The 22,950-nt window shown below is 41.8% G+C and overlaps 1 protein-coding gene across 2 annotated transcripts in view; it reads right to left on the minus strand.

Annotated features, from left to right (window-relative positions):
- The window catches only part of LOC311064987 (nck-associated protein 5-like), an 89,896-nt gene that overhangs the window by 33,193 nt on the left and 33,753 nt on the right, over positions 1-22,950 (minus strand). For both annotated transcript variants that reach the window (XM_084085116.1, XM_084085115.1), the window contains exons 4-6: positions 19,730-19,798; positions 15,810-15,848; positions 14,352-14,471 (exon numbers count right to left, since the gene is read on the minus strand). In XM_084085116.1, coding sequence (XP_083941242.1) covers positions 14,352-14,471; positions 15,810-15,848; positions 19,730-19,798 — 228 coding nt within the window. The remainder of the gene's footprint in view (positions 1-14,351; positions 14,472-15,809; positions 15,849-19,729; positions 19,799-22,950) is intronic.

Consider the following 22,950-nt stretch of genomic DNA (forward strand, 5'->3'; position numbering starts at 1 on the left):
ACTTTAACCGTGTCCCTTCTCTCCAACCCCCCACAGATATTTAGAGAACTCATGCTGGCGTCATCTGGTGGCCAACTTGTAGAATACACAAAGCTTGTGAGTTAGGGTTCGTTGCCAAAGTTTTACCCACTTTTTGCTACTAGTGATGAGAGCCTAGGGATAGCAACAGTGTGACACCTCACTTCATGATAATATAATGTATTGTCATATCATATAGTATAATACTATATTTTTGACTCTAGCTACGCTGAGTCATCAAGCCTGTTGGAATAGCGATCTGACAAGTGATAAATTTAAGTCCATGGAGTCTCCCTCCGTGTGTATACACTAGTGGCGTGAACAAATCCGTTACTAGAATAGTAATAGTAAAATATCCTACATTTGATACATTGATTAATATATCTGCATTGAATTTAGTTTGATATTGTAATTACTGGATGACCCTCTCCATGTCGAGGAAGTTTGAAATACAGCATTCTTCACTTCCTGTAGAGTAAAAACAAAAAAATAAGGTCATCACTAATCCTTAGTGTAACCAATAACTACCAATAATTAAACTGCAACAAGTTGGTAGGTAAAAGTGAAACTGTGACACATTTATTTTTGTAACCGGATACAAGCAGACTTGTGCTCCAGTTGTAATTTAGTGACACATAGCAGTAAGCTAAACTAAATTAATAGTTTAAAGCACCTCTCCACCTAGGGTGTAGAGAAAGTGCTGTGGTGTGTGTGGGACAACTAGAAGAAGACATTTTTAGTGCCATAAATGGCCTCCATTTGTCTCTAGCCTCCAACACACACGCACACACACACATACCTCGCACCCACCCTTTTGAACACCCCTTAAACGGGCACAGAGGGAGGGGGGGGCGAGGAAGCCTGGTCCTTGTCCTGCATGTCATAAAACCACAGGCAGAGACAACAGGCCAGTGAGCCACTTGGGTTTTGTTCATTCTAGTGACGGTCTTGTAGTAACTAATAGTCCATTACTTTAGCAGTGTAAACACTTTTATAGTAAATGGCCGAGGTTATTTAAAGATTAATACACTTTGAGTTTGGGTATAGTTTCTCGTTCTAACTCTATTCTAAGACTAACCTGCAGTATATGTTGTAACAGCATGAGTGATCCTATCCTTGTCTTTTACTTCCCATAAGTGAGACTTCCCTGTCGAGTCTAACTGATTTAGTCATAGAAAGAGCGAGTAACGCAACAAGATGTCTGAGCCCTCCACTCCCCTCAGCTACTCCGATATAGTCGGTCAGTTAATAACATTGTTAACAGTGATATTGGGGTTAGTTTTAATATACGTAGATCCTTTAAAAGGGCTCCGTCACGTGTTACACTCAGTTGTATACACAATAAAACACGCCATGGAGTTTTTAACAGACAGCTTTGACCCTAAACTGCAAGACACTGCTCAATTTGACATTGATAGAGATATGAGTCAAACTGTAGCATGTCACCTGGTTGCACCTTTTAAAACAGCTAAAGGTCAAACCAACATAGAACAGACTGGGTGTGCTCTACCAACTAACAAAACGCTGAGAGTCGATTTGGGCCAGCAAAATACTCAGTTAGAAGTGGCACAACACCAAATAAAACAGCAAACTGCCATGTTAGATGCAGCCGTAAAGGCCTCTCAACAGCAGACAGCTATACTGAATGCGGCAACAGGTCACATCACCATGCTACAGAACCTTAACATAGGACTGGAGCAAGCGAAAACGCAACAAAATGGTGAGATAACCTTAGCCAAGCAGCAAATTGGTCAACTGCAAGACACTGTCATTCAACTAAAATTGCTCATTGCAGAAAACTTCACGCAAAACAGTGTCAAGTTACAAATAGCACAAGACAGTGTCACTCAATTGCGGGATAGAACTGAACTCCTAGAGAAAGGTAACTGGATCAGTGAGAATGACTTTGTTAAAAGGTTCCATGACCTCCAAGGCCAATCACAGGCACTCTCTGGTCAGCCTCACCATGATCGTTACCCTGTCACACAGCAGCAACCTCTGGTAGATAGACCACCCACTCAAGCTGAACACTATGTCCAAGGACATGCCTCAGTTGGCTTGCCCGCCATGTTACCGTCTTTTCAATCTGTTCAGAACATACCTCCGGCGGCCGGGCAACCTGCCCTCGAGCCACATGCCTGGGGTTATGCCGCATTGAATGCACCAGTACCCCTACCTCAAACCACGGGGGGGTGCCAGCCGGCGCATCCGCTGAGTAATATCGACTTAGCCAAAGTTGCGAAATTCATCCGACCTTTCGACCCAAAGCCTGGTGAATCTATAGACACCCACATTTACTTGGAGGAGATAGAATATCACTTAACAGAATGTGGTGTAAGAGACACAGATACTAAGGTTAAATTGATTTATCGAACCGCAAACCGCGAGGTAACTGGTTTTATCAGGCGACAGACAGACGAGGTCCGAGCAAATTGGTCCGTTCTGTGTCAAGCTATAATTGATGAATTTGCTGATCACCGAGCCTTAGGAGGTTTGTTGTCCGCCGTGTCCGTCTGTCAACACGAAGGTGAAGCAGTTAATCGATTTTATAACCGTCTGAGGATTGCATTTTTTGGTAACAAAAATGTTCCGAATATGGAGGAAGATGAGCATTTCAAGAATTTGTTCTTGAATAATTTACACCCTTCCATTAAAAAGCACATCCCTATTGGAACCAATTCTAAAAAGCCTGCCGCTGAGTTACGCAAACTAGCACGGGAAGCTTTTGATAGAGAATACAATGAACCTCACAGTGCATCTTGTAAAATTGTTGACACCCAAATCGATCGATGGCAGCCCAGGAGACAGGACGACTACGGTCTATACAGGGGGGACGACCACCAAACTCCCTCCTGGAGATGTGCTCGGTCCTCCTCAAACGACCGCGGTCGCCCTCCCTCACGGGATAACTCTGGCACAAAACATGAGAACCCTGAGTGTGTGAAACAGCTCCCCGCTGAGATCCCCAAAGAATCACGACGGCAAAGAAAGGCACGCGAACACGCGGCCACACAAAATTCAAGCCGAGTCCGTGACAATTGGAGGAGGCCTAATCGTGTTTAGCTCACCTTGATGAAAACAAAACACTGTGACTACTTCCAATGTATGTTTCAAATGACGCCACTTCACAAACTGTTGTTTTCAAAATGTAAAACCTTTTTAGAACGACACAATAAGTTTGGACTGTTGTAAAAGGCTCTCGGCTAATGGAAGGGTTTTTGTTTTTAATTGCCTGCTCTCCAAGAAAATTTTGCAGACTGATACACGCTTATTCTGTGGTTTCATAATTGATTGAAATTAGTTGTAATCCCTATACACCCAAGGTCGTAACACGCACCATTGACGCCAAAACAGTGTTCCCCACCTTCCCTCACAGCGTGAAGGTGGCATTGCTTTTCCAGCCACTTTCTGGCTATCTGTCCCAAAACGCAGCTGTAAGATGTACATTTTGTCTATATTGTTTGCCCCTGGCTGCAGTGCTTTGTCAATGCTGCTAAGCTGACCAGGGTGTTAGTTAAAACACATGCTTCTACCTGTTCCTGACTGACAGGGCGAAGGCCACAGTGTGTTTAATCTGAGTGTCTCCCGAACGGAGGGATTGAAACCGAATCTAACAGACAATCTAGTTTTAAATGGTACCTCTGCTGCTACTATAATTTTGATGCTGGACTGTGATGAAGTGGGAACAGTTTTGAACATTACCTATCATTATTATTATAATCCATTGAATGAAAACATTCAATCAGGTAATGCCATGGACTTTCCGCATGTTGTATAATCCAACCAAATTTATCATTGACCAAAGTTAATACAAATTTATGTGTACAAAAATCAATTTTAAGCAGGATGGAAGTATATCCTCCTGTTTATTTGTTGTAACCCTAAATAAACAACATCCTTATTATATACTACATATTATACTTTACCAAATATTTATGGTTGGGCTTCCAATTTGAGAATACAATTATGTCAGTCCTAAACAAATTGTCAAAGAATGATCCGTCCAGGATTAATATACTTGCATTCGATTTGTTAGACTTTACATAATGTGATTACAACATTATAGTCAACTATGGTATCTTGGCTTGAGCCAGAATGAATCCTCTATTGTTAGTCAAGTTGAACAATTTATGGAATCCAATTCATACCTTCCCATATGCATCTGTTAATGCAACTGTTCAGTATCAATATTATTCAGATTAGGCGCTGTACGATGATACTGACGACCTATGCTAAGGCTAACAGGTTTAATCAAAGCGTTACTATGTCCAATTAAGATTGAACCCACGCATTAGTGCTATTTTTATTATTATTATTATTATTATTATTTTTTTTTTTGTCTCCCTCTTTGTAGCTCCTGTCAATAAAGCTCTTCTCCTTATGGGTCAAAAGCTTAATGAATGGTTGAAGCTCAGAATAGATTAAGCACATTTGACATTTTGCACGTGGCGTCTTAATCCCGTGCCATTTGCTATTCGTAACTTACAATGTGGGCCCTCAGGGGACCCACCACGTCTACGCAGACACCCTGACCACTGGTACTCTGTTTCCCGCCCATGTCTACCTAGTGGCTCGCTATGCTAAGCCACTGCACAGACCCCAACCCTTAGGTGGTACAAAACTTGGCAATTTCAGGTGTGACATTATAATGCGGCGCTGATCAATCACTACGTCAGGCCTCCGTGACTCATCAACTCCTCATCAAGGGGGTCAGTCATAAACAATGATATCACCCTAAGATTTCCAACTGTTGATCAAGTCTGTTAGACACAATTCAGGGACAGCAGTGCTGAATGCTGTCACAAGGTGATCATTTCTGCCTATCTAATGATATCTTGAGAGACCCCCAGGGTGACCCCAAGACCATGTGTAAATTCTTTTCTAACTAAACCTATTTGACAATGGACCAAGGCTCAACAGCCATGACAGCATGGGGCCCAAATAGACATATTGACTTTAGGTAACTAATTAGAGGTCGCCATGTTTGTAGTTCTTTACTGTAGTATGGTTGCAGTTAACACACTGAAACAAAAACTCTGATCTCTCCCTAAACAAGTGACAATGTGCTATATAAGTCACAGCTACTTAGTGCCCGTGCCCAGCTAGGCCATTGGTTAAGACAAACCTGACAAAGGTTGCTGAAACCATAACTTGAGACACCAGTGTCTAAATTAAACCATCGCCACATCACTATTAGTGCTACTCCGGCAGAAATAGCTGAAGGCATGTGTTGATTATATATATCTGTTGTTTTCAAAATTTAAAACTTTTTGTCAAAATTTTTACTTTTTGCGCAGAGGTGTCTCAAACTTTTTGTCAAATTTTAAACTTTTTGTGCATTTGTGTCTCCTTGTGCAAACCCAAAGGTGACCTGCCCTGTGTTTAAAAGGAAACATTTGCGTTAACAGGTTGCAATGTTTATAGACATGCAGCAAAACTGCATTGGCGTACAAACTAATGTATAATGCACCCCATCAAACTAGTAAAATAGTAAAGAGTCAACAGTCAAATGTGTTCATAAAGGGTAGATCAGGTTACTCAAAATAACATGGGCCTCTATCCAAGGCGCTTAACAAGTTCATTTTGTGTCTCACCTAACTAACCTCCTCAGTCATTCTATGATAATGAACACTGTCTGGTTTGTGTGCTTGAATAGTTTACTAACCCTAGGTGGATTAAAAGCATGCTATTAACAAGGTACACTGTAACTCCACCCACGTTTAGTGAGATTTCCTCTCTTTGCCCTACCAAAAGTGTATTACACTGATAGTGATGTATGATGGTTGCTACAAGAACCCAGTTAACAGGAACTGGACTAACTAAGACTTGTAGTGTTGTTCAGTCAATTCAGCTATATAGAAATTGTTGGCTCTGCACACAGGATATGACTAAGGGGAGGAGCAAGACCCTTGTTACATAGGTTCTCAAATCTACAGCAACTTCTTAACCTTAGTTAAAAACCATACAAACTTTAACCTGTACCTCTTACAAAGAATTGGTTGTCTTAAACAGGAAGTAAGTACTTATTATCCAGGCTAGGACTAATCCATTTCCTTATCATCCAAGTAAATCAGGATTTACCCTAGTGGACAACCAACCAAACTCTTTCAGAGAATTAGCACTCATGTTGGACTTCCGATCTGCTCTTGTGTAACCAAGCCAAAAAGGTCACCCCGTGTATATATATATATTCCAGCAAGCCGTGGTAGAAAAGAAAAACGGATGGAATATTTTGTATTATGAAGCGACACCTTTCATGTCAGCAAATTGAGCTCACGGCTCAAATTGAATTCTGGTACACAAAAGCAGAGATTAGTAAGAGGGCTCATGCAACTACGAGCTCTCACATCTAAAAGTCACAAAAAGTGCTACCACATTACTCCTCAAAATTATACCCCAATATATATTAGGAGTTTGCCCTTGTTGTTCTCTGATTTATAATGTTTTCTTGGTGTGTTTGTGATTATCCTAAAAACCTCTCAGAAAATAGGACACAACAATGCCTAATAGGCAATTTTCTTTCAAGCAGTCGGATCCAGGGTCACTAGATCAGCTTAATGAAAGAGTTGCCATTGACATGTGAATGCAAATGCTATGCTTTCTATATTATTGTCCTCTCACATTTTCTTTTGTGTTATCAAAGGTCGTGACGTCAACGTTCCGTTTCGTCTGACATTGATAACAAGGGGAGGTCTGTAATGATAATGCCGAGGCCGCCAGGTGTGAACATAGAAAGCAAATTAATATTGTTTTTAGTTCATAACCAAATGGACCCGGAGCTCATCATAAAAGACCCCCCCCTCCTTCCAGAGGGAACACAAACTCCAACAAGCTCACTAATAGAGAACTGCATCTTCAGATAAGACCCTTATTGCCCATTGGAATGTCTTCAGAAGACACACACACAGGCTCTTTGGTTTCCTCTCTACCTCTCTCTCTGTCCGGCATCTTTTAAGAGATAAGGATGGAATTTTTACGACATGCAACGAATGTCTTGCCAAGCACACACAGTATCACACACACAGACTCACTGAGCACAAGACAATGAGCAACAAGAACTTTGAATAAATTGGCTTATGTATTATGTTCTGTGACTTCAAAATATATATTTATTGTCCTGTATTATGACCACAAGACTAATATGAACTTTGGTGATGTAAAATGTAAATGCTTCCATGCTAATTACACTTTGATGCTTACCTGCTTTCTATTTGACATAATGCCGTCATGTTTAATATATAGAGAATTCTAATTTCATTGTGATTCCCAATATCCAGTCAAATGTGTTAATATGAAGTTCCTAAGATAGTTAGCAGAGAAGTTTTAGTTTTCATATTGTAAGGAAGGAGGTTGCCACCCAGCTGCCTCCAACACCCCCCCCAATGGGCCAAGAAGGAGACCCCTCCTTTTGCCTATAAGAAGAACTGCTCAGCCAGTTCTCTCTGCTCTCTTCCACTGCACGCTTGATGTCCTGAGGGTCGACAGAGTCCCCTCTCCCACTCTCTAAATAATCCGGGGTGACGAGCCGACACCGTCCCCCGCTGCTCTCTTCCACCGCTTCTCGACGATCCAAGGGTTGACCAAGTCCCCTCTTCCTGCTCTACATGCTGGGTGGCTCCCAGTTCAACGCTCTCAAAGGACCCAGGGGCAGACGATAGCCACGTCCCCCCCCCACGACGATCTCTCCGGGGTGAACATTCCCCCGTGCCTCTCTCTCTCCTACAAGGGTGGATCGGAGTCCTCCTTCCCCCCAACGAGAAGAGCCAACAGCCTACGTCCAGCTCTCCAGCCAGCAAAAGCCAGATGCCCTGCTGACCCGGAACAACCACCCTGCTCCCTCTACTCTACACGTGGGCCCTCGGCCACACATCCTGTCTCTTCAAATCCGAGTTTGAATGGAGACTGAGGACTGCTGAACCGCTACCAGATGCCCACGACCAACTGTTCCCTCTCTACACGTGGGCCAAAAGCCACACATACTGTCTCCTCAATCCAAGTTGAGTGGAGACTGAGAAGAACTGCGTGACGCAGTGAGGTAGCCGGATGCTAGCCAAACCTGCTAGCCAACGCCTCATGGTCTCTCCCCCAGAGACAATGGAATCATCTCCCCTCCTATCCCAATGGACCAGGCGAGCATAATGCATTCACATGTGGTGTGGCAACCTGAGTGTAGTGTAAGGGTAGATTAGCTATTTTTAGTCATTGATCTTTCTCTTTTCTTTTATGACTTTAATCCCTCTTTCTCCTTTAGTAGATCAAAATGTGGCCATTTCCTGATTTGACCTGATTGAACTGTAGATCTGTGATTTTGTATTTTGTTGGGATTTTAACCAGTTTCATCATCTTTTGAGTTATTGATCTATTGTTCTTTTCCCCATTTCATTGGTTGTTTTAATATCTACATAGGATTTATCTTAATAAACACTTTATTTTGGTATAAACGGAAGTCCTTTTCCAATTGATTTCAACGCAGTATATTTCCAATCATTTTCTAACCAGAACCCATGCATCATTACTGTGTCCAAGATTCTTGCGTAGCCCTTTTCATGGTTGTGTTGAGGTGCGAATTAATCCCTTAATTTGCGCGATTCCTTAAATTTTGGTGAAAATCAATATTTTGATTTTTCAGAAAATATTTTTAATATTTTCATAATTATCGTTAATATTTCCCATAGTTATTACGCCATGTCCGCTACAAGTAGCAATGTTTACTGCTCCCTCTGATAGAGACAAAGTGGTGTACTTAATGACTTACAGTAGCAATGTTTACTGCTCTCATAGACTCACAGTGTACTTAGAGTAATGACCTACAGTAGCAGTAGCTGTTTTGGTGAACATTCCCTAAATAGTCATACTCAAGTGAATAGGCTACTCTCTAAATAGTCTAATGAATCTGACTATCCAACAGACCACTTTTCAGCATCCTGTAATTATCATTACTAGACCATACCCGGTGAAGGGCGCAGGCGAAAGTAGTTGCAAACTTGGGGTTATTGCACGTCCTGTTGCGCGGTTTTCCCCCCCCGCGCGTCCCGTCGTGCCACCCCCCCCCCCGCGGGTCCCGTCGCGGCACCCCCCGCGGTCATCCCTCCCCACGGGCAACATTAACATTGACAACAAGTACACATAAAAACAACAATATGACAAGCCAAACACAGTCAGGAAGATGGCATTCAGCAGGTGCAAGCCAACGCAATGAATCAGTCAACATAATGCTATTTTCACATGTCGGATAGTTCACCAGAACAATATTTGTTCAGTGGCTGAACAAATAGGAGCACTCCAGGACCTCGGTTTTTGTTTGACTGGAACAATAATGGCAGGGGTCTGCAAGTAAGTTTGGCCTTGGGTCAACTGCTTTTTAAGCCCTTACAGTAGATGGCAGGCCAGAACATAATCAAAGGCTAATTTAAGTTGATAAGTATCTTATTTTCTTTTACTGGAAGTCCACGGCAGACCGCCTTATAAGACATTTGTGGGAGATGCACAGAATAGATAAAACAAAACAAACTTTTCCATTATTGTGATAATACATGTGTGGACTGACCATGTAGTGTATCCTAACTCATTCTAATAATGATTTGACATACTTTTACTCCCATAATTATTACCCCCTCCTCCCAGATGTCACATCATCACAATATTACTGGATCGATTGTTTGCATGCTGGGGGTAGCTACGCTACCTGTGCAGTCTGCTCGAGTGAGCTACCTGCTGCTAATCAGCAAGAGAAAAATGGCACTATCCAAAAGTCTAAAGAGGATAGTTGGCAGTGAAAACAGGGCATTTAAAGAGGAATGAAAAGCAAACTATGCATTCATCGAAACTGCTTTCATAAACACAAAGCCGTTGTGTCTTATCTGCAGCAAAGTTGTGGCTACTTGCAATTGTAATACAATATTAGATGGCACCACGAGACAAAGCAAATGGGACCTTCAATGTGGACATTCCACCCAAGACAGTGGCACGAATGCGTAAGATTGAAGCACTGACAGCAGGTTATGCGCACAGCAGAAGGGTCGGTCCACCGACTGCACTCCGCTGCTTGACTGTCTGCGCCTGGTATTCACTCTCAGTATGGACAAAAGTGTAATAAGCATTCCTCAGGTGGATATTAGATTCTCTATTTGGACATTAATAGCTGTAATACAGCATATCGTCGCTGTCGGGAAGAAACAGCTGGTTGTAGGGCAGAAACTCACATTTTCAGCTTTTTTTTTTTCCATAAATCAACGCTATTGAACACCCTTTACGTCTGTACGTTGGACCTATTGAACCAATGAAAAGAAGCGCTATCAGACAAAACCTCCTAACTCCATTGGATCCTCAAACTGTTGGTCAAACCAGCTACCACCTAGCCTGGTAAACCCCTCCCTTTGGAAATCTCATTATGGGGCCAGGCTTCCAGCATGGACCCATATTGTTATTCGCATTATTCCATTTCTTCTTCTTCTTCTTCTTCTTCTTCTTCTTCTTCTTCTGCCACTTTTGGCAGTTCTGGCTGAACCGTGCAGTCGCTTTTTATGAAACTCGGCCATATGATAGATGGTCATGAAAAACGATCAAAAAATAAATCTCACAATCTTTCGTCAAAAGGTGGCGCTATAGCACTCAGTTGAAAATGACAACTTTGAACAGGTACAACTCATGCCCTGTTTCACCTACAGCCATGAAACTTCGATGCACACATGCGTCTCCTCATGCTGAACAACTTTCACACTCTCACTTTTGACCTCTGACCTTTAGATCTCCCACCATTTTTAATTATATGAAAAACAGTTAAAACCTATCTCCTCCTGGGATTTTTGAGTAATCTGCACGAAACTTTTTACACATGAACTTTGGACCTATACCAAAAAACGTTTGCAAAATATCTTCCATAAGTGAAAAAATGAAGCTTTAATGAGCCAATGAATATTGCAGTTTTATGACAATTATTCATCTGCCCCTAACACATACATGCAGACTTACCATTCTTTGAAACTTTGCAGAAATGTAAAGGGCCATTCCAAATATCACTGAAACCAATCTTACTCCAATTGGTCAAACGGGGGCGCTATAGCAATTTTTTGAAAATTGAAACTTTAAACAGGCAAAAGTCATGCCTCGTTTGGCCGACAGCCATTAGACCTGCTTACACATGTGCCTTGACTAATGAGGAACACATCTATCACGTTGACCAGTAAGCACCGCCCTTAGATTGTCCGCAATCTTGAGCAGTTTGAAAAACACTTAAACCCAGGATTTTTCAGCTATTTGCGTGAAACTGTATGATCTGTGTGATCTCCTTTTTCACAGGTTCTTGTCTGTTGGTGGCTTCTCGCTTAAATGTGTGCCCCACAACCTGAAGGTCACCAGTTCAAGCCTCACTTGGTGCAGACTTCATCTAAGTTGCATTTCACACAACATGACTATCAATGAATACATCTGCAATTGTTAAAGATAACATGAAATACTTAATTGAGTGTTTTTTACATACAGCTGATCTACAATCTCACAACTTTTCAGATAGCAATGAGAGTATCTTTTTTCAATGTATAACATACTTCATTGTGAAAATAGCCAATGTACAATCTGACAACTTTTAATGGTTTGTGAGCTTGTAGATCGGCTACTTTCACTAATTTTGGTTCTGAGGAGATGTACAATTTCTTCATTGGTAAATGGTTTGTGAACGAGTGATCTTAGTGTTAGTGAAACAGGGGCTTGGGTCATGACAGAAGGCAAGAGTTTGTGATCCTCAACAGACAATATCAGCCTGGACAAAGATATAGCACTATAGGTGGTGTTGCAGCTACCTAAGAGTGCTTCATGACCGTAAGGTTGCCGGTTCAAGCCTCACTTGATGCAGACTCATTTAAGTTGAAATGCAAAAAACATGACTCAATCTATTCCGTTTCCATGGCGCTCTCTCTCTCTCTTCAATCTATTCCATTTCCATGTCTTTCTCTTCAATCTATTCCGTTTCCATGTCTCTGTCTCTTCAATCTATTCCATTTGTCTCTATCTATTCCGTATCTCTCTCTCTCTCTCTCTCTCTCTCTCTCTCTCTCTCTCTCTCTCTCTCTCTCTCTCTCTCTCTCTCTCTCTCTCTCTCTCTCTCTCTCTCTCTCTCTCTCTCTCTCTCTCTCTCTCTCTCTCTCTCTCTCTCTCTCTCTCTCTCTCTCTCTCTCTCTCTCTCTCTCTCTCTCTCTCTCTCTCTCTCTCTCTCTCTCTCTCTCTCTCTCTCTCTCTCTCTCTCTCTGAGGGGTGGCCATAGCTGAGTGGTTAGTGAGCCCGCCTAGGGAGCCAGAGACTCTGCTTGCCCCAGGTACGATTCCAGGCCAGGTCAGCAAATGTGTCGATGAAATGAAATTTGTCCCTGAGCAAGACTCTTAACCCCTAATTGCTCACAGGCACTCATTGGAAACAAGACCGCAAGGACTTTCATGAACTGACCTGTTAACACATTGACTGCCATCGGCTAATCTCAGAACGTCCATCGTAGTGCCAAGCAATTTCTTACCTTTTTTGTTTTTTTGATTCCGTCATAGGCCCCGCTAAATCCGTTTAAAATCCGCGTTCATTTGGTTCGACACAAACACGGGACCCGACCGAACAAAACGCTGAAAACCGTGCGGCGATCCGACACTGCATTCTGGAGAACGAGAGGAAAACGCTAAAATGGTGGATGCGGTGAGAAAAACAACAAGCCAGAGATAATGGCGTCCAAAGTTGACCGCTAGACAGGAAACGGAGGCGGGAGAAAAACCGGAAACAGTATTATTTCGTTTCCGGTCCGCCCACTTCGAGACCGGAAGTGCAAAAAAAATCCGGAATCTGCACCTGCACGATTTAACATGGGAAAACTACGGGACTACGGGCTACGGGAACGGCAGTTAACGGTTGGATTTAACGGCCCGTAGGACTACGGGCCTGGCAGTGGATGTGTTAAAGGAATTATCATTTCTCTTTCTCTCTCCTGGCCCCATATTATCGCTGCTTGCAGCTATATTTTCCATTTGTTTTCAGGAGTGAGTCTGGCATGAGGGCCTGTTGGCCTTTTTTTCTGTGGCCGGGAGCTGGGAGGGATTAGTACCGTTGACTGACAACCCCTTCAGCCAATCAGCAGTTTGTTCCCCTTCAGCCAATCACAGTTCGTTCTACCACCACCAGACCAAAGTGACGCAAGGGGACTTTTGAAAGGGCCATGCCGAAAATAGGTTGCTTTATTCGGATACATGCGTGTCACTGCCCGCCCCTGCCGGTTCTCTGAATTAAAAAAAAATAATAGGCTGTCATGATTAATTGACCACATATATGAAGTTAAACAACTAAATGCTATCCGAACGATATCTTAAAAGTAAATTCCACTCGGCTCCATTCGAGTTCACTCGGGTTCCACCTGATTGGCCAACCTTCGCTGTCAATCACAATGAACAATGAGCGAGGACGGTGATAGGCGAGTCCATTTTGTGGACGACGGAAAAACACCCAAACAGACCCTCAGGCCAGACTTCCTGAAAACAAATGGAAATGAGATTTCCGGAGGGAGGGGTTTACCAGGCTATACCACCCCTCTCCAATCAATCAATCAATCAATCAATCATATTCTCAAAATAACCAGCCGGGACAGATATTAATGCTGTGGATACGATTCTCGTCCGCTGGCCGCCTGATGTAGGGCTCGTGCTAAGTCTGCTAATAGGTACAAAACATTTCATGGTGTTATGTGATATTATTATGTGATATTTGTGTTATGTGAATCCATTGGGAACCCTCGTATCCCCATTCTGGGCACATCATAAAAGGCAAACATATATACAAGCTATCAAAGTGCTGCAACACGTTGTAAGCGGTTAAATATTTATAAACCCCACAGACAGACTTAAACACTTTCAACCAAGCCTCCTTATTTTAGGTATGTCATTGTAGATGAAAAACATATATTTTTCAAAGTTAAAAAAAAGCACTTGTTGGGCAGCAATGACACTAATTATAGCATTCATTTGTGAAAAAAAACAAACATGTTTTTATGGGTCGTGAGTAAATATCCAATTTTCTCGTACAAAACCTCTATACAGTACTGTATAGATTTTTCTTTTCCCAAAAATGTCCCCCCCCCTATTGGCTATAGTGAAATAGGAGCTGTACAAGCTCACAACTGTGAGACTTGTGCACATCGCCTTGTACATCGGCTATGATTTTTTATGTGTTTAATTCACACGGAGAGACACCAAATTTCTCTTTTGGGTCTCGAACTGAAAAAGGTTTGGGACCCCCTGCAGTAATGTGTATTGAGTTTCATGTAGCATGCAGAGTCTTGTTGATGATGTAACACTCAGTTTGTGTACCTGGGAGACGGCGTTGGTGGACATTTTAACACGTTGTTGGAACAGAACACTCAGAATCCGGTTTTGCTGTTCCAGGTCAAACACGCGTGTTCTGAGCTTCAAACATTCCTCCTTCAAGTCCTGAAAACCACACAGAAGAGATACACAAGTGATTATGGGATTATAAAAATGACTTTCTCAGACAATTGAAATCCTGTAGTCACAAGTCTCCAGTGTACAAGTGGCTGTGTTTATGAATTTGCAATGTGGTTTTTGAAGCTGTACACATGTGTGGGTGCAGAACAGACATGAAAAGGTTGGAAAGGCTGACAGAGGCTTCACTGATGTCACAGTTGCATATACATATACATATATATTTTATTATTGTCTCCCCCCTAGTGACCGGAGGTCTGGCGCGAGAGAAATCGACAGTCTGTATTCCAGGTTAAGGTTTTTAACCAATCACGTCGCTTATATTAGGTCATGTGAAGGGGTTTGCCTTAGTTCGCAAATTCTGCCATCTTCCACTCCTCCCATGGCGATTGCAATGGGATGCGTCACCAAATTATGTGGCTATGTCATGGTACGTTGACTTCTTTTGGGCTTGTTTTCGTAGCCCTGGCTGCTTGTTTATCTTGCAAAATCTGGCAACACTGGTCCTAACTAGCCTGCACTGGGGGCCGCTGTTACTATGGTATGCCATGAATAGAGTAAAAGATATACAATGTGTAAATGTCACCAAAGACCTGGTTTGTTGCCACCTATTCCTGACCAACATTGCTTGTAACTACCTCTGCTTCTACTTCTGTTATTTCTTCTGCTCTACCCTACAGTAGGTATATGTTCTATACCATTACTGTTATACTTAATGTTCTATAAGCTATTTTTTTATTTACAAGAATTTTAGATGATAGATTATGATTTGCATATATGAAATGATTATTACAAAGTATAGCTGTCCCACTTTAATGTCCCATATTACGTGAACTCACGAAATTATTGGGAAACATAGAAGGCGATAGCCGTTGTATTATTTAAACAAAAATTGTTGTGATGAGTGGTGATGGAGACTTCCTAGAAACACACACACATACGTGTGTGTGTGTGTGTGTGTGTGTGTGTGTGTGTGTGTGTGTGTGTGTGTGTGTGTGTGTGTGTGTATGTGTATGTGTGTGTGTGTGTGTGTGTGTGTGTGTGTGTTGGGAATAAAAGGGACACAGACAAACAGACGGGTACAACAGGTACTCTTATAATGGGTACAATGGGTATTGCATAACCGGGTAGCGCATGGTCCCCGGGTAGGCCTAGTATATATAACATTCAAAGCCATGTTGACATATTGTGACGAGGTGAGCCATATGCCATAGATCATTCTTAGCCTTGCTGACATAAAGCCACTCATCATTGTGACAGCCATGAATCCTCTAATTGATTGTAACGAATTCAATAGCTGGATAAGAATGCTTCAATATGACAAACCTTTTGTGTCAGCAGTGCCTGAACGACTTGATTAGCCACCTAGGAGAAGGAGGAGAAGAAGAAGTTCCATGAATTAAAATGCACACTGTGTTATTTTACAGATCTGAAAAATAATTATTTAATAATCATAATTATTACCTTTAGATTATATTTACATTTTAGGCTGTTGCTCTGTAGATGGAAGTCATAATTGATGTGCTAAATCTTCTATTACCACCGTGTTCTGACCACTCTGGTGTGTTGTCTCAAAACACTGTTGCAGCAAGTCAAAAAGAGGAGGGTTGCACTCAGAAATTTCTTTAACGTTCCATATGCCTTAGATTGACACAAATGTTTTGGCTATGCAGCCTTCATCATTATGTGTCAGTGTGCACAACAGACTGAAGAAAGCTGGATAGCTGAAACATCTGTGTAAATCTAAGGCATATGAAACAATAAAGAAAACCGTTTTGCATTTGTTTTCGAGTGCAACTCTCCTCTTTTTGATGTGCTAAATTATGTGCCATAAACATCATTATAGAAAAAGCTCATCTATGTTGAAAATGCTTTACAACATGAGTTCCTGCTGAAGACAAATTATGTCGCAGGCCGTTTCGTCTGATTGGTCACGACCCATACATCAAACTTGACTTCCTGAAACACTCTCGAAGGCTTATGAATATTTTACATTAAAGTTACTTTAGCAATGACAACTTGGTCTAGCAGCTGGTTGTAGCGGCAGATCTGACACCAGAGCAGCGTCACTTGTTCTACAGTATGTTTTAAGGTCCTCAAGGACAAAAAGGGTGTCAGGTTTTTTATTATTTTTTTGTGTCTGTTTTTCCCACAGATTTTATGTAAAACAGTATCAACTACAGTAAAAGAAAATAATTGTGTGATCTGTATCTCTCTCTAGTTACTAATATTGAAAGGTATAGCATGGATTATACTTTGAAATTGGAATGCCAATGAAAGAGAAAACAAGATTCTGCTTGGGTGTGCTCAACGAGTCCTTTCATCTATCTGTCAAAAGGATTCGCCTCAGCTTATTCAAACCATGGCAGATAGCATTCACAGTGGCCACGCACAGAGAGATATGACTCCCAGAGAAGCAGCTCTGAGAATTCTGCGTCCTCTGCTGGAATACTTTAAATTGTCATGGGCAGCGATCTCCATGGTAACAACAGACATTAGTGAAGCTCTGCCAAAAAACAAAACAAAACAAAACATAAAACAGAGGAGAGCCTGGTCTCTCTGGTGGGCCAACGAGAGAAAGAGAGGACAGGTTAGAGGGGGATGATCATTCGATTCTTTAGGTTTAACATCTGAAGCATCAGACCCTTCTTCCCCAAGGAGTCTGCTCAGCTCCTTATCTCCACGACTATTGAAACTCCCTCCTTATTGGCCCCCTGGCATGCTCACTGAAGCCCCTCCAAATAATAAATGCTGCAGCACGCCTGGTCTTCAACCTCCCAAACCTTTCACGTCTCCCCCTTTTGTGTTCCCTTCATTGGCTTCTGGTTGCTGCCTGCACCAAGTGCAAAACACTGGTGATAACCTACAAGGCAACCAAGGGCATGGCACCCCGTACCGTCAGGGCATGATCCAACCCTACAACCCTTCCTGCTCACTTAAATCAGCTAACACAGGAAGGCTGTTCAAACCTTCCCTAAACACCCTGGCCAATTCTCCACACGTCCTCGACTCTTTTCCTTCTTGGCTCCCAAACTGTAGAATAATCCCCCGATTCCATTCAGAATTGCAGACCTCTTCAGACTCCACTTCTCTCTTTGTATCCCTTCTTGTTTTCGATAGATGCTTATTTACTATGCAGATACTGTATATTGGTTTCATGTTCACGTTTTGTTATTTAAATTTAAAAAAATCCTTGCCGAAAGAAAAAGTTATTTACATAGTATGTTGTTTAGACAGATGCTAGGTTTGATTATTCTTGGTATCCTACAGTAGTTTCTTTGAGGCACTACATTGTTCGATGTTTGAACTCGGGCGGGCGTGTCTACCCCAGTTTAGCTCGGGAGCGAATCTCGGGCATAAATATTGTCTAGTGTGAGGCTTCGAAGATCCAATCTCAACCCTCCCGAGTTGCTCACAGGACGATCGGGACGCTCCTACCATTTTCAAACATGTTTGATATTTATCTGGATCGCTACTGTATGGAACTGCACAGCGGGGGACCGAGAGAAAGACGGCCGCTGTTCCGATAATTTCTCCATTTATCACGTAATTCATACAAAGTTGAACGAGGTCGAGATGCATACTGTAGCAATATGTTAAGATAAATGATGCTTTATGAAACTATGGACAGACGCAGGAACAGCGCAGTTACTGGTGTCATTTGGGGTGCCTGTGTTCTTCCATCACTTTCCAAAATGTTCTCTCCATGTCATTTATAAAAATAGTGGGTCGCACTCAGAGTGGCAAGAGTGAGTTGACTTTTTTATTGTTTCTTACATGTCAGAATGAACAAACCTTTCGGCTATCCAGCCGTCGGACACTGATGAAGGCTGGATAGCCGAAACGTTTGTTCATTCTGACATGTAAGAAACAATAAAAAGTCAACTCACTCTTACCACTCTGAGTGCGACCCACTACTTTTATAAATGTTGTTGATCTAAGAGGATATCGCCCCAGAGAAGTCAGAGTGCGGTGGTAAGAAAAAGTGTATTTATCTCTCCATGTCATTGACAGTGTCACTGTGCTTGTACAGTAGGTAATTACTTATATCCACGTCGGTTCCAAAGTCGGAGGCTTTTACAATGTAAAATGTACAGATAGTAGCAACGCTGCAAGGAATTTTGAATGCTGTCATTTTGTGACACCTACCAACCAAGTGTTGGGCCTTTAGCATGGGAACTGGAGTTATGGCTGTTTAAACCCCAGCCAATAGGAACACAGAGGCAGTGTGGCTTTTCTGATGGCAGACCCCTAACCAGTGTTGGTACCGAGTTTGGTGCGGATCGGATCAACAGTGCGCCTCGCAGGTCCACATGTTACGTTTGAGACGTCCACCATTCGTCTCTCCGTCTGCCCGAGAATCTGGATAGAATCCTGCAGTGTGTGATGCCCTAAGATTTTAAAATTGTATAACGTGTGCATGTTTAAGATTATCTGATAAAATGATCTTATAAGATTATCCAGTAGTGTGTGATGCTAACAGATTTCAAAATCGTTTAAGATTTTTAAAATCCTGCAGTGTAAGGCCAACACTGCTATACTAGATAAGTGCTACTAAATGCCTAAATTGCAATTGTGACGGATGGAAAGATGGATGCATGGCTGGATGGAGAGGTGTTTGGATGGAGATATAATCGAGAAAAAGAAGCCATACCACCCATTTTGTAAAGTAGAAACTAGTCCACCTGAGTAGGTGGTCTCTCTCTCTCTCTCTCTCTCTCTCTCTCCCCCCTCAACTCAAAGCAGCCTCTCGTTCCCTTAACACCCTGAGCTGCGTCCGCCTGGTTCAATTAGAGATGTACGATAGTCTGGTTTTCCCTCCATGGAATTCAGTACAACACAGAGTTGAGTGTTACAGTAGCTTTGAAACTGTCGGCTCCTTGTAGTTCTGGTTCTGCTAGCTATGAACTTATATAACCCTTGCTGTGTGAGTGTCTGGCACAAACAAACACCAGATTGAAGGCTTTGAAATGAGTGTTTTTTGTTTATCTTGTTCTGCATAGTGACGAGCTCATAACACTGATGGCTGAGGATGATTTGAGTCAGTACTGGATAAGTACAATTTCTGACAGGTAGTTTTGTGTGTGCATGCCTGCTTGCGTTTGTGCATGCGCATGTGTGTGTGACTGTACATGCATGCCTGCCTGCATCTGTGTGAGAGCACACGCGTTGCCTTACATTTAAAATGTGTGTAAACACACCTTATTCTTTCCAAATGCAGTGTACAGCTGACAGAAAACACTCACCTCATCCAGACAGTGTTCATATTGTTTCCTCTGATTGTCATTCTCCGTCGAAAGAGCCGAGTTCTCCGCCTGGAAGAGAAAAACAACTACAGTTAAACACTCTCTACATACCACATGCCTGCCAATATGTTCATGTCCGGCAAATGTTTCCAAGTCATGAAGGACTGAGGACATAAGTCTAGTTGTGACTGAGAAAGCACCTACTACTGCACGTAACATGGCCATGGGATTTAGATACTGATGTTGGCTTTTGATCGCATAATTCCTCTATGGGAAGATCTTCTTTGGCAAGGAGCCTAATGATATTATGATCTTTTGAGACAGAAGACATGCACGTGATCTCAACTTGAACCACGTCCTTCACCTTGATGTTGAGGCCCAGAGATGAATAGTGTATGTTCTATCCCCATCTGAAGTCAGACAGACAGACAGACAGACAGATGGATAGATGGAAAGACGGATAGACGGATAGACGGATAGACGGACAGACGGACAGACAGACAGACAGACCATTCCTTATTGTTGTTTTCAATGTGGCTGCAAAGCACCAATTTAACAAAACTTTAATATGCCATTACAGGAAATAAATAACTTTGATTCAAGTGGTAGTGTTTTTCTTTTTAATTAAGTAGAAGCAGTGCTTTGTGCCTTACATATTAATTATCCATCAACTTAGATTTCCTAAAGACTCTCTCCCTGTGGGATCAGTGGAAGTGAAGTCTTGCTGGCAAGGGATGGTGTTAAATGGATGACGCTATAAATCTAAGGTGCCAACCTCCATTTTAGAGAGGGTCTCAGTGTCTGTGAGGATGACACTAAGATACTCCACCCAGGTGTAATTCAATTACTGATAGAAAGGGTTAGCCCGTGCCGTGTGGGAGCAGCATCCATTCCGGGAAGACAGGAGGTGACTTTCCACTGGAATGATGAATGCAGTAAATCTAAGAGAGAGTTAGCGATCCTAGACCTGCTGTGAGCTGAACATCCAAATCCCTGAGAATTACAAGTGGGTGAGCAAACAGGATTCAAAGAACATCTGAACTCCAATAGTATACCGTCGCTGGAGATTTTTTTTAATGAAGCTTCTATCCGGCAGCTGTTAGAGCCATGAACAACAAAGACATGGAGAAGAGACGAAAAGAGAAAAAACAAAGAGTAAACAGACCATACAAGGGGGAAAAAATGGATTGGCACTAGAAATTGTAGTCTTCTTGCATAGTGTGATCAACCCAACATTGCAAAATACAAAGTACAGATACTGTTACCACCGCTGGTAATCGTATAGTACTGTATAAAGATAAAGGGAAACGGTTATTGCTGATATATACGCTACGCGGCCCTCACACCTACGTTACACCGTTGATTCGACCAATAGGTCTGAGTCATAGTGTTGTACCTGGGCATATTGGTTGGATCGGCGGTTCTGGACAACTGGATATCCGAGTTTGAAGTCGGTTTGTCCCATGTATGCACATGACCATATATGGGCATAGAGGTCGGATCTGTGGCTCCGGACAACCGGATCTCTGTATCTGTCAGTCCTTGTCCCTTTTATTCCCATACTGTATATGGATATTGTTGATGTCATCAGTATATGCCCATATATGGGCATGCCCCCTTTTGCGCCCATATATCGAGCTGACTGATTTGTTTGCGTTAACCAATTATAGTATAGGATATACTGCAGATACAAGTTATCTAGCTCAAAATACTAGGTAGGCCTACTGTTAATATTGCTGCTATAATATGTGTTTTCTCTTTTCTGCTATAGCATATATATTTTTCTAAATTTCTTCGAAAATGTTTAGAAAATAGCCGATCTACAAGCTCACAACGCGTTGCATTGTAGATCGGCTATTTTCGAATATCCAAAGTATAAAATAGGGCTTAAATGGTTAATGTTCAGTAATTATTATTGTCCAAAAACATGATATATCGTATATGATTCTGAAATGGGCATTCTTCATAATGAGTACTTTTATTTTTGCTACTTTAACTACTAACTAATAGTATTGTACTTTGACGATTTTTACTGCAGGACTTTTACTTGAACAGTATTTTTACACTGTGGTATTGTTACTTTTACTTAAATAAAAAAATTATACTTCTTCCACCACTGCACACCATGGATCAAGAGGCACTCATTAATTTCCCACGACTGGGCATATTAACTCACAGCAGTGTATGAGAGCTCTGACTGTGTTGTTTTTGAGGAAATAAAACCTTAATGTTTAAAAGGCCATGTTTAGCCCTGCATGCATACTATGGAAAGGTCACTCAAGCCTTGTGAAATGATGTGCTGGTTGGATCTTACCCCTGCTATTGATGTGATATCACTTTGCTTTTACAAATGAGTTTTATTGATTTACAAGCTGGCAGCAGTGGAAAAAAGAGAAGAAACTATAAAAATACAAAATAAGAACAAGCCATCCAATCTTGTATTCCATTCTTAAAATGGCAGTTGGAGTCAGAGTAATGTCTAGAGTAAATTAGCACTTACAAGAATTTTTACTTCTCTTGACGGGTACTCACTTGTGGTTCAAAGACTACGCATAGATGTGGAATCGATACAAAACAAAATTATTAATGAGATAAAGAAATAGGCAAAGGGGAAAAAAGGTATTTCATTTGTTTTAACCACTCAAACCCTACAATATATAAACAATATAATATAAACAATATATACTTAGTTGACCGGGGCCCCGTGGGGTTTAGACTTGCATCGCTCTTCAAATCTTTTCGCCAAAAATAGCAGATCTACAAGCTCACAACACATTGTGACATGTTGTAAGCTTCGTGTGGTTGAGGAAAGTGCAATTTTAATATCCATTACGAAATCAAATGACTTGGCAAGATGGTTATTTGTTTTGCGGTGCACCTTAACAGTTATTGCCACTCTCCCAACGTTTACAACTTACTACGTTTCCGGTCAACACTGTTGACATGCGGTGAGCACACTGTGCATCTGTCATAATTGTCTCACTCTTCTGTAAATGACATGGAGAACGAAGGGCTCTTCTCAATGAGCACAAAGACAGCAAGCATCTCCTGTGTTTAATTATTAATCCTCTCACACTTATTTGTGATTCTCAAAGTCAATTCTTAACGGTAGATTATACGGAAGCCCCTGAGTGTGCTGTAATGGCCGGAAAGTAGTTTAAAACTAAATCGAAAAAAAAGAAAAGAAAGGGGAAAAAAACAATGTTCTTCTCCCGCTTCAA

The sequence above is a fragment of the Gymnoscopelus microlampas genome, assembly GCF_963454915.1.
Source record: "Gymnoscopelus microlampas genome assembly, chromosome: 17".
In the NCBI taxonomy this organism is placed as follows: Eukaryota; Metazoa; Chordata; class Actinopteri; order Myctophiformes; family Myctophidae; genus Gymnoscopelus; species Gymnoscopelus microlampas.